Here is a 14584-nt window from a genome sequence, read left to right on the forward strand (position 1 = left end):
GATTTTTTATTTTATTTTTAAAAAAATAAAAGTTATTTTCCTGTAAAAAAAAAAAAAATAAACAATATTTGTACATCCAATTTTTTTTTTTTGACGCGAAGATAACTCATTTCTTTTCATCTAAAATAATAGAGTCAATACAATAGGGAGGGTGATTGAAAATACTGGGACTAACATGTAATATAGACGCTCGAGCAAGATTATGAGCGACTCTGTTAGCTTGTCTCCTAGCATAAGCTAGAGCATAAGTAGCATTAGAAAAAAGCAACGCCCTACAATTAGAGAGTAAACTTCCTACTTCGTTAACATATGGGCTATTACTAAGGATAACATTCACAACAAGCTGACAATCCATTTCAAAAACAACATGATTGAGACCAAGATCGAGAGCAATTTGGAGGGCTTGTTGTACATCCAAAGTATTAAAGTATATCAAATATGGTTATATATTTAACAAATTTAAAGTTCACAAGTTTATGTTAAAACAATATATTACACAAGTTAATGACATACAACGGTAAAATCTGTATAATAATATAGTTGTCAAAATTCATGCATGGATCTGTAAAATTGACGTCTAAATCATTGATTAAATATGTAATTGACTTAAGTTGATTTTTCAATAAGTAATGTGAAATGTAGATGGTAAAAAAGTATGGTGATCAAGTTAGAATTACTTGAAAGGATAGATAACACGAAAAGTAAAGTAAAAAGAAAGCAGCGACAAATATATTTTTACAATTCTTATTTTGATAATTTTTGTCATTGACAAAACTCTTTGTGTAGTTAGTATATGTTAGTATATAGACTAAAAAGTGTAGAAAAATAAATTTATCAACATGTGATAATTTTTTGCCTTTCATATTTCTACTAATAATTTTCACAAATAACTTATTTGACTAGCTAAATCTATATTATTGGAGTAGTTAAACATAAAAATACACTAACTTATAACAACAACAACAACAACAACAACAAGGATAACAACAACAACAACAATAATAATAATAATGGGGTAGTCAAAGGTCACCTGGACGCATAACTACCTTCCGTCTCGAGAAGAAAATATGCATGGTTAAAGGATCAATATCATCTACCTAGAGAGAGAGTAGAAGTATAAGTGTAGGGTAAAATTTCCATCGTATTTTTTTGCAATCTGTCTAATGTTAAAACACAAACTTGATGGTCAAAGTACTCATTTTAATAGATCTATATGTTTATGACCAAAAGTCTTATTTGACAATTCAAGAACCTAAATTATATCTTAAATTCATTGAGATAACATCTAAATTACACCACAATGATCTATTACAATATCTAATTCATCAAAATTTACATTATCTTTTTTAGTTTTTTCGAATAAGATAGTGATTTCATTGTTATCAACACGAGTCTAATTGTGGTATTGAGTTTTGAAACATTTTTTATAATATATCATTCATTGATTATGTGACAGAAATAGACTTGGACTAAGAATAAAAATGGTTCCAATGTGTAAACATTTTTAAAGACAAAAAACCAATTTGACACAAAAATATAATGACATCTTTAGACACTTTGTATAATTTAAGTTAAAATTAACCCGTTTTTTCCAGTTAAACCATCCACTACTTTTGAATTAACTCCTTTGTATATTTATCTAATCTTAACTTGTGTATTTCTTTATTTAGATTCCATATCCCAAAAAACCAGTTAGCCATAACAAGAAAAAGAAAAGCTACAAGCACCACAAATGCCACCTCTATTCCTAAGGATCCATATTCACTCCTTTGTTTACGTTATTACAACCTCCTAGTTTTCATTTCTCATTTGTTTTGTCTTGTCTTTGTCGCAAACAAGCTGAAACCCCTCCTCCTCCTCCAACCAAACCAAATCACCAAAACTCCTCCTTCACCTTGTTCTACAATTCAACAAATAAAATAAGACTAATCACAACACGAAAAATGGATCCAAACGAGCTAAAGCGTGTATTCCAAATGTTCGATAGGAACGGGGACGGTAGAATAACAAAGAAAGAACTAACGGATTCTTTGGAGAATTTAGGAATCTTCATACCTGACAAGGAGTTATCACAAATGATCGAGAAGATTGATGTCAATGGAGACGGTTGCGTGGATTTAGACGAGTTTGGTGAGTTATATCAATCCATCATGGACGAAAAAGACGAAGAGGAAGACATGAGGGAAGCTTTCAACGTCTTTGATCAAAATGGCGACGGTTTTATAACCGTCGAGGAACTGAGAGTGGTTTTGTCATCTCTTGGTCTTAAACAAGGAAGAACCGTTGAGGAATGTAAGAGGATGATTATGAAGGTGGATGTTGATGGTGATGGTATGGTTAATTATAAGGAGTTTAAGCAAATGATGAAAGGAGGAGGTTTCAGTGCTCTTGGTTAATTCTATTTCATTGCCCATTTTAGCCTAGCCTAGCTATCTATATATATTTATTTATTCATGTTATATGTAATGTATTGTAACAAATGCAAGCAATGGTAATTCAATTCATTCATTTCCCATCTTTTGTGTGTACAAACAACATAAGATAAGATGAGATTTGTGTTTTTCTTTTTCTTTTTTGGGACAAGATAGAGATAGGGTGTTTTTTTTCCTCTTTTTTTTCACTTTGTTAGGCTTGGTTAACTATTTGATCATTTCATTACAACTTTGGTGTCTCCATTTTTTGTTGTTTTGATGTTATATTCTGTAAAGTATTTTGGGTGGTGGAACTTTGTAAAATGATTTCTTTTATAGTATTTTATTTGAATTATTTTGCTGATTGTTTGTTTTTGATTCAATTTTAACGGGTAATGTAAAATGTTCTTAATGTCTCTGGCTTCATCTCTTGCATAAAACTCCATGCATGCAAACTGTTATGAAGTCTCTGGGTTTGATGAAATGACTCGAACACTAGTAAAAACGTAAAATAAAATGTGCCATGTGCACAAAATTGACAAACTAAATAGGCGAAGGTATAATAATGGCACAGCAGGGGAATATATTACAAAGCTTCTCTTCAGCTCAGCAAACAGAAAAAGAAAACATGGTGGTGAGATATGGATTCTCTACCGTCGCGAAATCACACATTTGACACGATTGCATAATACATCAGATAATCATGTTCCAACTTTGATAAGTTGTGTTTGCAATACAAAGTCAAAACACGAACCATCTAACCTCAATCAAAAGGTTTAGATCAACCATTGCGCACTATTTCATGAATGCAGAAAATTCAAATCCATGGAGACTTTGAATCTACAAACAGTACAAAAACCGCCTGCGCAATAGATATTGCTCTGGGCCAATGTTACAATACACGCCTGGTCCATCTGGACCGATATTCTAGAAACATATGATTTGGGTCGGACTGATATTATTCGGACTCATCATGAAATATTTCAACGCCTTTCTTTCCTTCTGTACTCAACGCAGTAGTAATGATACTGACAAATACTTGGAAAATCAGGTGAAACTCCAAACGGAGTTTTGGCGAACAGAGAAGAGAGAATTTTCAACTTCTTCAACCATAGTTTGGAGCCAGAGACAGTTACAGCTAATGAACTTTTGGAGATGTCAAGCATATTGTATAAATCAAATAATATCTAGACTGCATCCAGACTCAGTTTTGCTGGCTCCAAATGGTGTGCCAAAACATGCACCTAGTTGCTTGATATATACTGCAGCAGATTAAAGTAAAGATAATGTTGTATAATGAACACAACCAATGAAGTTGTGTTATGACTACAAGTAACCAATACAAAAACTCCATCGATAGAAGTTTAGATTTTAGTGGTGAAAAAGATACCAACACCCAGGCACGGCATTCTGAAACAGTCTCATTCCATACAAAATAGATCATCAATAGTTATTTTGAAACTATACAAAAGGGGCAAGCTTGGATAAAATGTTGCAAAATCAGCTATGGAATAATTAAGCGCTATCAAGGCATTTGAATGCCTTTTATGAGTTATCACAATTGTTAGCACCAACTTCATATGAATAGACTCAAAGGACCTATACATTCGATTGAAAATAGTTTCTGCTACTAAACTAAAATTTGACGGCATAAATAAAAAGCAATGCAATGAATACCATTGTATCATATTAATACTAAAAGCAGAAACCTATGTCAGCAGTTATTAGATATTATTGCACACCTCATCTTGGAGCATTTTTTAACATCGACAGTAGATTCAATAATAATGACTAAAAATCTAGATAATTGAAAGGTGAACCTATCAATGATTATGTTCTTCTTCTTCTTTAGGTTCCATCTCCTTCACACTGTCTACTATACGCTGCATTTTCCTTGAGAGACCCACATTATGCTCCTCGATATAATCAAATATCACTTCAAGTTGTCTTTTATATGTCACAGATCGCTTTTTCTCTATTGCCAACTGCTGAGATAGTTCGCGGATTTTATCATGTTCGTTCTGAGACTGACATAGAAACAAACGAGGTAAGTAGGGGGAAAAAATTAAACTGAAAAGAGAACAGAATAGAATAATTATAAATCACGCGAGTTCTTCACATGCAGAAAGTGCCGTAAAAGTAATTTCTAAGTTGCAATTTCTCTCATGGAAAGGATAAGGTGGCCAATATAACTACATAACAAGAATGATCTATTTTCCTATAATACCTTTAACTACTTATCATCTCATTCTACCTATTTCTCTCTCTGCGATAAATACTTAAGAGTATTATCGACAAAACAATAGTTAATTCTGCATTGAACTTGGAAAACGACAAATAAATAAGATTTGTTTCTTACAAAAACGAAAATTAAAAATGAATGGATGAAGTATTATATAAGGTGAAAAAAGACAGAAGCTTCATTCAAAATTTTGCTAAAATGTGTGAAAGAACCAATATTATCCTAAAAACTTCATTTCTGAAATGGTCTTAAATTATCTAATCCTTAAACTAATACCATTCATTCTCAATCTATCAAGCATAAAGTAACAATGACAATCAACGGAATAAACCATTACAATATATACGAGAATCAATAAACTATTATAATTTATACAATTCTTCGGTAGTGAAAAAGCATAGGAACTGACCGGATAAATTTCAAACATATCCTTTCTACTACTTCCAGGATTCAAGGGATGTGTGTGCTCCTTTACAAACTTCGTAATAACCCATTTACCAGAATTAATTTTCCTCATCATAATCATTGCCCTGCAACCAACCCTTGTTTCTGCCCTTTGCCTCACAATCTTTTCGCGCTTGTCAGGCATTCTGTAACCCTCTTTGTTGCAAACAAGAGCCCGTCCAATAGCAGTTCCGTCTTTCCTTGATCGTGAGAGCTTGCTTACGCGTATGATGAATCCAACCTCGGCTGCGTATGCATTGTAAAATGCATGCGCTGCTGCTTCTGACTCGAACTCCTGACCCACATAGGGCTCCTCAGCAGAAGCGTCTGGTAGTGTGGGAACTGCAGCGGGTATTGTTAACACTCCTCCAGAAGAATCTTGAGTCACGTTATCATCTTGGTCTTGTTTGTAAGATGGTTCAGAACTTTCTTCTTCTATGTATTCCTCAGGTATGCTACCAGCTACAACCATGGCACCATCTCTTACTGTATCGCCATTAACAGAGTCATCAATCTCAAAATCCACTGCAACAACAAAAGATCTGCTATAAGATTTTCAGTGTTCAGGTGATATATTCTACAGAACAGTCTACAAGATTGATCGATAACCTAAGAAGCCCAGATACATAGAACGATACAGATATAGGAATATTTGAAAAATCAAGATGTGCCGCCCATGACCAAGATACGTTAACAAACATATATGATGTAACGAAACACAATTAAAATGGCAAAAAATTATACTAAAAAGTCAATATCAATGATATGTCGTATCTGAATGGTAAAAAGTTATAATAAAAAGTCACTGCCAATGACATGTCGTACCTGAATAGTAAAAAATTATATTAAAAAGTCGCTATAAATGACATGTCATATCTGAATGACAATTATATATTAAGTAGGTAAGACGTATTGAAGATGCATCTTGCATCGGAGAAAACATTTTTAAAAAAAGAACAAAACAAATTATTAGATACTTTTCGGGAATGTATAGGGTACGTGTCAGAAATCGATACTTTCCAATTTGGAGTATCAAAGCTTTATATTCCATAACTCGCATACTGAAATCTATGTAGTCGTGGTGGGATAGCGGGTAGCGGTATGGCCACTACGTCACAAGTTTAGGGAAACAATACAAGAAACTCATTATACACATAAAAGCTAAAAATATAGAAAAACACAACACTTAAGACATATTCATAACTAATAATCAAAGTTAATTGCTATCAATATTCAAACCCAATATAAAGCAAATAAGTTTTAGAGCCTTCAAAATTTAAAACAACTCATCTAAGCATTTAAAATAAACAAGGGTGAAATTACCAAAAAGTCCAAAAAAAAAATTCAGAATTTTATAGGACATTGACAGTAGCGGCCACTACAACCGCAACTGGGCCGCTATCAGTGGGACTACATCTGCTGCAGAAATCTGCAATGCAATCGGGTATCGCGTAGCGCCCAAGGGCCACTATTGGCTACATAGGTTGAAATCAAATTAAAGAGAGATCGTGTCAATAAATATAGTCCTAATCCCAAAACTCATATTATTTTTTATTTTATGAAAAATGTTTACTTTCAGAGGGGACTACAATGAGGACACGGTTTACAAAGAAGTTCTGAAAAGCAAACAATGACAATAAAATTCACAACACAACAACCAAAATAAAATGCACTCCCAATAATAAACAAAACAAAGCCTTTGGATCACCAATGATTGTCAAATACTATCCTCCAAACAACCAAAATAGATTACAAAACTAAAAGTAAAGCATAACCCTAAATCAGGAAGAGTATCTCGGCTTATGTCAGCTTATTTAGGAAGAATTTACTTAGAGCTTATCTCATAAAATGGCTTACAAATATAGCTTATGATTGGTTTGAAGTTTTTTTCTCCTAGACAGCTTATGGAAACAATTTATACCGAGTTTACACCCGTCCCATTTTCGGTTTCCATTCATCCCAAATTCTATTTTTACGATAAAAACAAAAATTGAGAAAACAAAAGCTTCTCAATGTGTATATCCAAACGCAAAGAAAATGTAACGTAAAATATTTAATTAAGCAGTTTGTCCATACGCTCCCTATTTAAAAATAAATTTTGCTTTCTCGTTCCTTCAAATAAGTAAAATGAGAGTACTAAAACTCCACATTCTTTGGACTAAAACTTGTTAATCATTAATCATGAAATGAAGATAACCTATGCATACGTTAGATGCCATTACTGCAATGTAAAAGTAAGAGTTTCTGAATTATATGGCCTCAAACATGACCATAATTTGTCCCAACTTAAAACAAGCATTCCAAATTTTATTCGCCATATAAGTTTCTACATGTCCTATAATTTGTTGATAATCAAATCATAAAAGTCAATAATATCTTCGGCTTCTACATCACTGCCAAAATTTAAAACAATAATCAACTCAACTACGTGTCGGTTTGTTATCGCGGTTGATCAATGTTGAACACGCGCTACGATTGAAGCTACAGTTTATAACTTCTCTAAAAACTCAAGGACATACAGCATGCATCTAAAAGGTATGCACTTGTGCAATAAATGCATCAAGTCAAGAAAAGCCTAAATAAGCTCAGATCATGTCAATATTAACAAGCACAATATATTCTTCTTCACTAACAGAACAAAACATGTACATATATAATGTAGACATGCATATTTCTATCATAAAATAAAACAACACCACAAACATAAAGAAAAAACCAACAACACCAACATCAAGCTTCAATTTTGAGTTACTTTCTCAATACCCTTTGAATTTAATTGTAGAAACATAAAGAAAGAAGATTCAAAATCACAAGAAAAGAAAAAACCCTAAAATACCAAATGAATCAAAATCATCAATACAATTTCCACTGAAGACAATAAAAAAAAATAGAAATGAAAACAAAAATAAAAAAACTCACTGAAAAAATCGATGGTGAAACTAGAAAACCTTCCTCTGAATATTTTTTGATTCTATGATAAGTGCTTTTCAGAGAGAAACACCAGAATACAAAGAAAGATATTTAGGTGCGGTAACGTACATACAGTTCCCAAGAGTCCCTCTTACGTGTCAAAATCCTATTGATTCTCAACCTATGAAAAAGTCAACATTGTTCATTAACCCAATACTTTCTTGCCACGTGTTCTACCAGATGGATCCTATTAGTACCCGAAATATAACCCACCCGATCCAATACGGGTGGTGCACCAGAACAACACAACAACACAAACATAGTCACAACACTGTTCAAGTTTTTCTTCATCTCTTACCATGGCAACTACGTTGTTCCGCACTATTCGTAGAGCTTCCACTGCATTCAAATTCAAATCATCTTCGTATGCTGCTACCTCGTTTTCGGTCCCTCCCAGGTTCTTTCTCATTCCTCTCACTACGACATGTTTTATTAGTTATGGTTAATTTATAACTCAAAAATCAAATTTTTGTGATTGTCATGAATACTATATTCAATTAACTAAATTGGGTTAGCTTTATTTTCCTTGTTGGTGATTTTTGGTTATTGAAAGTTGAAGACTTTCAATGTGTGCAGCACTGGCACAAACACGACAATGACATGTTGACACCGGTAGTAATTTAAGAAAATGAAATAATTGAATGAAATCACACGTGTCGGCCACGGACACATGTTTCAGACACTGAACACCCTTTTGATCAGAAGTGTCAAAAGCTTTGATTTGACATTTAAAATTAACTGTAATGTTTATATTTGTGTTCTAATTCATATGTGTATGTGTTCTAGGTTAGTTTGGAGGGGACAATTATATTCTATTGGTTCTCCATTCAGGAATTGTGTGGTTCATGGGAAGGAAGGTTTTTGGTGGGGTTTGAGAGAGTTGAGTTATGGGAAGGTTAACCTTGTGATAAAGGATGGGAAGACAAAGTTCGAGACTCATGAGGTTGAGGCTCCAAGGAAAGATAAGTGGAAGACTAAGAAGAGGTTGAAGATGCAAAGGAAGAGAGAGAAGGAGAAGAGGAAAGCGGCGAATAGGAGAGATCCACGTCGACTTGGTGTTAAAGGGAAGAAGAAAAAGCAGAAGTTTGCTAATCCTGAAGAGAGGATTAAGTTCAAGATTAACAATGTAAGCATTGTCATTGGATTCTATGTTTGTTTTGTTTCCATATCAATGCACCTATGAAACGCATATACAAACATCAAACATGACACTGGTAGTGACACGTAGACATCAATGATAATTTAAGAACATGAAAGTGATTAAAAATAACCACATGTGTCAGTGTTGGAAACCGACACCTGTCAGACACCAAACACACTTTAAATCTAAATTGTCGGTGCTGCATAGGTGCCAACCGTATTGCAGCATACCACTCCATCATTTGCTTAATGCTCATGGCTTTTTGTTTGTTCATTTTCGATATATGTTGATCTCATGAGTGGTTAAGTGTGTGCTTGGATCAGTGCTTGACAAATGAACTTGTATTTGAGAAATTAATTTGCTTAAAATTTAGTTGATATAAAGTGGTTTATGCTCTCTAGAAACAAGTTCCATGCAACACTCAAGTGTACTTTTTTTTTTTTTTAACTTGATCCAAAAACTACATTTTTTCTTGATCTGGTCAAAGTGTCAAACTGAGATTCAAAGGCAAAATATGTTTTTACTGAAGTAAGCAAGCATCTAATAATCACGCTTGATAGAAGGCAAAATCAATATTGACACTCTATCATGAACCTAAATATAATAATGTTCAGTTTGAACTTGCTTCTGATTTATAGCAGCTTCTTGATTAAAATAAGTTTGTGATTCTTCACGTACCGAAAAGTCTCTATAAGCTTATAGAATTTATGGAGAAGTTAAATGAAAGCGTTTTTGAAAAACGAGACGCAGAAGTTAGTTTCAGCTTATACGAGTAGCTGTGTTTTAAATTACTCACTATTGTAAAATTCTTTAATTTTTCTCCCCTTGAGTGCTCGTTGAGAAAATCGTGAAATGCTTATTTTCCTAGACATTGTACTAAATTTTACATGACTCTGATTTTAACCCCAGGCCAGAGTCAAAGAAGCGTTGCTTATTGAACGGCTCAAACGATATGAAGTTGCTAAGGCTCAGGGTCCGGAGGTAAAACCAGATGGTTTGACGGGGGAGGAACGACATTATCTGAAGAAAATGGCTCAGAAGAGTTCTAATTATCTACAAGTGGGCAGAAGAGGATTATTTGGAGGGGTTATTCTCAATATGCATATGCATTGGAAGAAACATGAGACTGTTAAGTGCATATGCAAGCCTTGTAAACCTGGTCAAGTACACGAGTATGCACAAGAACTTGCCAGATTGAGTGGCGGTATTCCAATTCACATCATAGGCGATGACACTATAATATTTTATCGTGGAAAGAACTACATGCAACCTGAGGTTATGTCGCCGATAGATACATTGTCGAAGAAAAAGGTGTGTTTCTGTGCTTTTTTAATCTAAAACTCATCATTAGTTTTGTTTTTTTAATCATATCATTTAAAAAGAATTGGAAATGCAACTCAATTTTTTGACAGTGTTGTTAAATAGCGGATATAGCAATGCTTTAGTGTAGCAGAATTTGAATATATCACTATTGTTTAATAATACGATGTGTAATACAAAATGTTGTCAAATAGCTGTTATAGCGGTGATATAGCACTCTTACGTAGCGGAATTTGAATAAACTTTTCTACGATTGACAATGCTGTTTTTTGGAGGGAAATGCTTTTTCAATGATTTTGTGAATTGGTTGTTGGTAATATAACCTGAGATGGGTCAAATAACTTTCTTTTTTAATTCTCTTTTTTTCTCACAGGCACTTGAAAAATCCAAGTATGAGCAATCGCTCGAGTCAGTGAGGCGCTTCATTGCTATCGCGGAGAAAGAATTGGAGCTATATCATAGACACGTTGCACTTTATGGCGACCCTAGCAACCGCAATCCTTTGTCTATACTCGACGGTCCAATTGGAAGCTCCATGGAAAAGAGGAATCATGATAAAAAGAACCTTGATTCAAGTAGCTATTATCTTTCAGAGACAGAATCAGATTCCTCACAGACGGAGCTATCAGAATCCGAAGATAACTTTGAAAATGGGAACTTGTCAATGAGTGAATCAGATTCTGAAGAAGGTAGCATGTTAGGTTCGGATGATGATCAAGAAAGAGAAGTATATTTAACTAAAATGCAAGATGAAAGTGCATGCTCAACCACAGGTCCATCATCAATGTGTAAACATACCCACCATTTTAAGAATCTAGAATTGTTATCTTAACAAATTCCCATCACTAGAGATTAGAAGTTAATTATATATTGTTCAAAGTTGCCTTGAGTACCAAACCAAATAGTACATAAAAAAATGTCTTGAATGAAATCGAAAATTTGTTTATAGAAAATGAATTTTTGTTGAGTCCTGTAGTCTTTTATAAAGTAGATGCAATTTTACCTGACCTATCTGACCCAGTACTGTGAATTGCGGATTGCGGAAAATACTTTGTTCAAATTTCGCTACGCTATTTCAATGAACTGTACACTATGTAGCGTAATGCGGAACAATGATTTGTTCAAATTTCGCTATGCTATAAAGCACTTAAATCCGCAATTTGACAAGACCTAACTCTTGTTAAGTGTTTGTTAGTTTTTTTTGTTGATGATGTGGTGTGGGTGAATCATCATGATTGAGGACATGCATGGCCCTTGTTTATGTTTGCTTTTGATATAATCAAAGACACATTGCTAAAGGGACCCAAAAGGGGTGAAATACCTGAAAGTAGAATAAAACCTCAAAATGATTCTGATTCCAAATGTCATGGTTTATAATACTAATAGATTTATGGTGAATGAATTATGAATGATATTGATAGCTCAACTGATGATTTCATTACACGTTATCTTAACACCAATCCAAAAGCATTTAACGGTCTCTCTTGTAGAAGGTTGCTCCATTATAATTATAGACAACAGATAAATTGTCCATTTTAATAATAATGTCATCTTAGTGCGGCATCAATATCAATATTATCATAATCCCCTAGATTTTACCACATGTTGGTGCAAAGGGTGATTATATTGTTGAAAACCTCGTGATATGAGTGCGGTTTCTTTTTATAAAGATGTCTAGTGATTGGAATATACTTTTTAAGTATGAAATTTGCGGTCTAAATTTCGACGTTGTTCTTACAACTGAGTTATATTTATGGGACCAAATATGATTTATATTGATCAAAATAACCATAACCTTCTAGACTATTGCATGTTGGTTTAGACAAGGGCACTACTTTCTCACTCTGAACACATCTAGTTAAAAAAATCGCTAATTTTGTTTGTTTGAAAGTGCCCTTCAATTAGACCAAAAAAAAGAAAGGTGCCCTTCCACATCATCTGTGTCATTTAGAAGTACATGGAGTTTTTAGTAGTGTCCTCCCAGTTATAGCATTTTGACGTTCTTTCAGCATTAACTAGGCCTTGACCCGCACCCCTCCTCCAAAACTATAGCTTCTCTCAAGTATATGAACTCCCAAACAACACTTCAGTTGAGTAAAAAAAACAGCACTTAAGTGCATGTTTTAATCTCTTCATATTTTTCGTCTTTTAGGCTTTGTTTGGGAGTTTGGAGGGGAGGGGAGGGGAGGGTTTTGGAAAAAAGGAAGGAGAAAGTGGAAGAAATATAAGACATTGGGAGGAGAGGGCTTTGGAGGTTAATTTTTTACTCATAATAAAAAATCCCCCTCATTTGGGGGAACTCAAAAATTGTATTGGGGCAGGGTTTTGGGGGGTTATGGAGGGTTTATATGAATTTTTCAAATCCAATCTATGTTGTTATTATATTCTTAAAATTAAAAGTATATTAATCATAAGTATTAATTTATCATTCTCTAAAAAACTGTTCTTTCAAAAAATGTGAATTTTTTGTCAATTTTTCTATATATTTCCAACCCCCCAAAGCCCTCCCCTCCCCTCCCCTCCAAACTCCCAAACAAAGCCTTAATAATCTTGAGTGTTAGGAATATAAAATATGGTGGTTATTGTTGTTGTAGTAAATACTGTGTTTTTTCTAAACAAAAATTTAGTGAGCTTTCCTTTCATGAATAATTTTGATCGAGTTCAATTCCTCTTTCAATTGTTTTTTTTTCCGATACAAAACGGGTGTTACATCTTATCATAAAAGGTTATCACAACTTAGATGAGGATGGTCTAAAAGGTGGGTATCCATGGGTAGAGAAAGGACATGACCTACAAGCTAGTCACTAACCTGTTTGTTTGCCTATCAATGTGTGTGATTGTGATCCGTCAACCTTTTATTATAATGCGATTGATGAGGGAGACACTTGAAAAACAAGAATGAGTCGAATGACACCTCTTGGTAACCAGAAACATTGCAATAGGCAAATCTGATTCAAAAGAAAACATCTGATAACCTGTGTCTCAAACAAGTTCAAGAGCATAGTATATTCTCCAAAGTTCAAACATAGACCGAACGTGACCCCAAATTCAACATAACCATCATGAGTAGTAAATGGTTCTACAATACTTTGAGGACACTAATTGTAGTAAATACTAAGCATATGTTTGGTTAAACTTTCAAAATTGATTATGGAGGTGTAGGAATGATTTCAACATGTTTGGTTGTTTTTGGGTAGAATTGATTTTGCTTCCACTTTCAAAATTGATTATGGAGGTGTAGGAATGATTTTGACATGTTTGGTTGCTTTGGGGTAGAATTGATTTTGCTTCCAAAATTAATTCGATTTGAAGCTATTATTTGTAGCTTTTGCGTATAAATTAATAAATTAATTTTTACACAAATTTATAGTTCAACACATATTTTTACATAAATGTATCTAAACACAAATAAGTTATTTTACATTTAACTTATTTCTAGTCAAAATCAATTTTACATAATCAATTCACTCAAAATCAATTTTAACAACCACAAAACTAAAAATATAAAAAGTTTGGATCATCAAAAGTGATGGGTGTGACTCTAATCTTGAAAGGGGAGGCTGGTGGTCCGGATATTCATATATAAAAAACTACACCGTTCACGTGCACCTTTTCTTTCTTCAAAGGCACGTCATCTACATTTAGCATATTAAGGTTGCGTTTGTAAAAAATTGTACTAAAATCTAAACTAAACCATGTTGGCAACACTAAAAATCTTTTTGTTTTTGTATTTGATTATCCTCAATGTTGAAAATCTGTTTTACATACATCATAGTTCTCATCTTTAACATGCAGCTTTCATATTAATCCATCCAAAAATAAATAAAATAATGAAGCTACATTGAAGGTCCATTCTCATATGACATATGTAAAACTTTCATCCAAGCACGACTACATGCGGCGTATGCACTTGTGTTATAGAAAGAGTCTCAACAACATGAAACCTCCGTCAACATAAAAAAAAAGGTCATCATGTCTTGGACGAACAAATGAGTCAGTCCACACTTTTAAAATCTCAACAAGTGAGGCTTCTCATTGTGATGCGGCAAATGTTAT

The 14584-nt window shown here is 33.7% G+C and overlaps 3 protein-coding genes across 8 annotated transcripts; 2 read left to right on the forward strand and 1 right to left on the reverse strand.

Annotated features, from left to right (window-relative positions):
* Nucleotides 1–1512: 1512 nt before the first annotated feature.
* Nucleotides 1513–2515, forward strand: LOC146930881 (calmodulin-like protein 3). The gene has a single exon (XM_085702342.1). It carries the CDS (start codon nt 1944–1946, stop codon nt 2394–2396), a length of 453 nt encoding a protein of 150 aa, XP_085558468.1. The 5' UTR covers nt 1513–1943; the 3' UTR covers nt 2397–2515.
* Nucleotides 2516–3891: 1376 nt separating this feature from the next.
* On the reverse strand, nt 3892–8086 carry LOC146930882 (uncharacterized). 6 transcript variants are annotated; one of them, XM_085702341.1, is made up of 3 exons: nt 8017–8086; nt 5063–5622; nt 3892–4432 (listed from the first exon to the last, which is right to left on the reverse strand). In XM_085702341.1, coding segments are annotated over exons 1-3 (759 nt in total). In that variant the 5' UTR covers nt 8018–8086; the 3' UTR covers nt 3892–4234. The 6 variants fall into 6 exon arrangements, with proteins under 6 accessions (XP_085558467.1, XP_085558465.1, XP_085558464.1 ...); XM_085702339.1 differs by having other exon boundaries at nt 3892–4438; XM_085702338.1 differs by having other exon boundaries at nt 3892–4438; nt 7861–8086.
* Nucleotides 8087–8356: 270 nt separating this feature from the next.
* Nucleotides 8357–11481, forward strand: LOC146930883 (RNA-binding CRS1 / YhbY (CRM) domain protein). The gene is made up of 4 exons (XM_085702335.1): nt 8357–8464; nt 8854–9193; nt 10118–10519; nt 10902–11481. The coding sequence occupies exons 1-4, from the start codon at nt 8367–8369 to the stop codon at nt 11358–11360; spliced, it is 1299 nt and encodes a 432-aa protein (XP_085558461.1). The 5' UTR covers nt 8357–8366; the 3' UTR covers nt 11361–11481.
* The last annotated feature ends 3103 nt before the right edge of the window (nt 11482–14584 follow it).

Source organism: Medicago sativa, chromosome 4 (genome assembly GCF_051527215.1).
Source record: "Medicago sativa cultivar Bolivia chromosome 4, Bolivia_mono, whole genome shotgun sequence".
Lineage (NCBI taxonomy): Eukaryota > Viridiplantae > Streptophyta > Magnoliopsida > Fabales > Fabaceae > Medicago > Medicago sativa.

Bases quoted from the DNA above. Each gene is read 5' to 3' on its own strand.
- LOC146930883 (XM_085702335.1), top strand. From the start codon at position 8,367: ATGGCAACTACGTTGTTCCGCACTATTCGTAGAGCTTCCACTGCATTC. The intron at 8,465-8,853 runs GTTCTTTCTCAT...TATGTGTTCTAG, and splicing joins TCGTTTTCGGTCCCTCCCAG to GTTAGTTTGGAGGGGACAAT. The intron at 9,194-10,117 runs GTAAGCATTGTC...TTTTAACCCCAG, and splicing joins TTAAGTTCAAGATTAACAAT to GCCAGAGTCAAAGAAGCGTT.
- LOC146930882 (XM_085702336.1), bottom strand. From the start codon at position 6,460: ATGTCCTATAAAATTCTGAATTTTTTTTTTGGACTTTTTG. The intron at 5,623-6,420 runs GTAATTTCACCC...TTGTTGTTGCAG, and splicing joins TTTTTTTTTTGGACTTTTTG to TGGATTTTGAGATTGATGAC. The intron at 4,439-5,062 runs GTCAGTTCCTAT...TTTCTATGTCAG, and splicing joins ATATGTTTGAAATTTATCCG to TCTCAGAACGAACATGATAA.
- LOC146930881 (XM_085702342.1), top strand. From the start codon at position 1,944: ATGGATCCAAACGAGCTAAAGCGTGTATTCCAAATGTTCGATAGGAAC.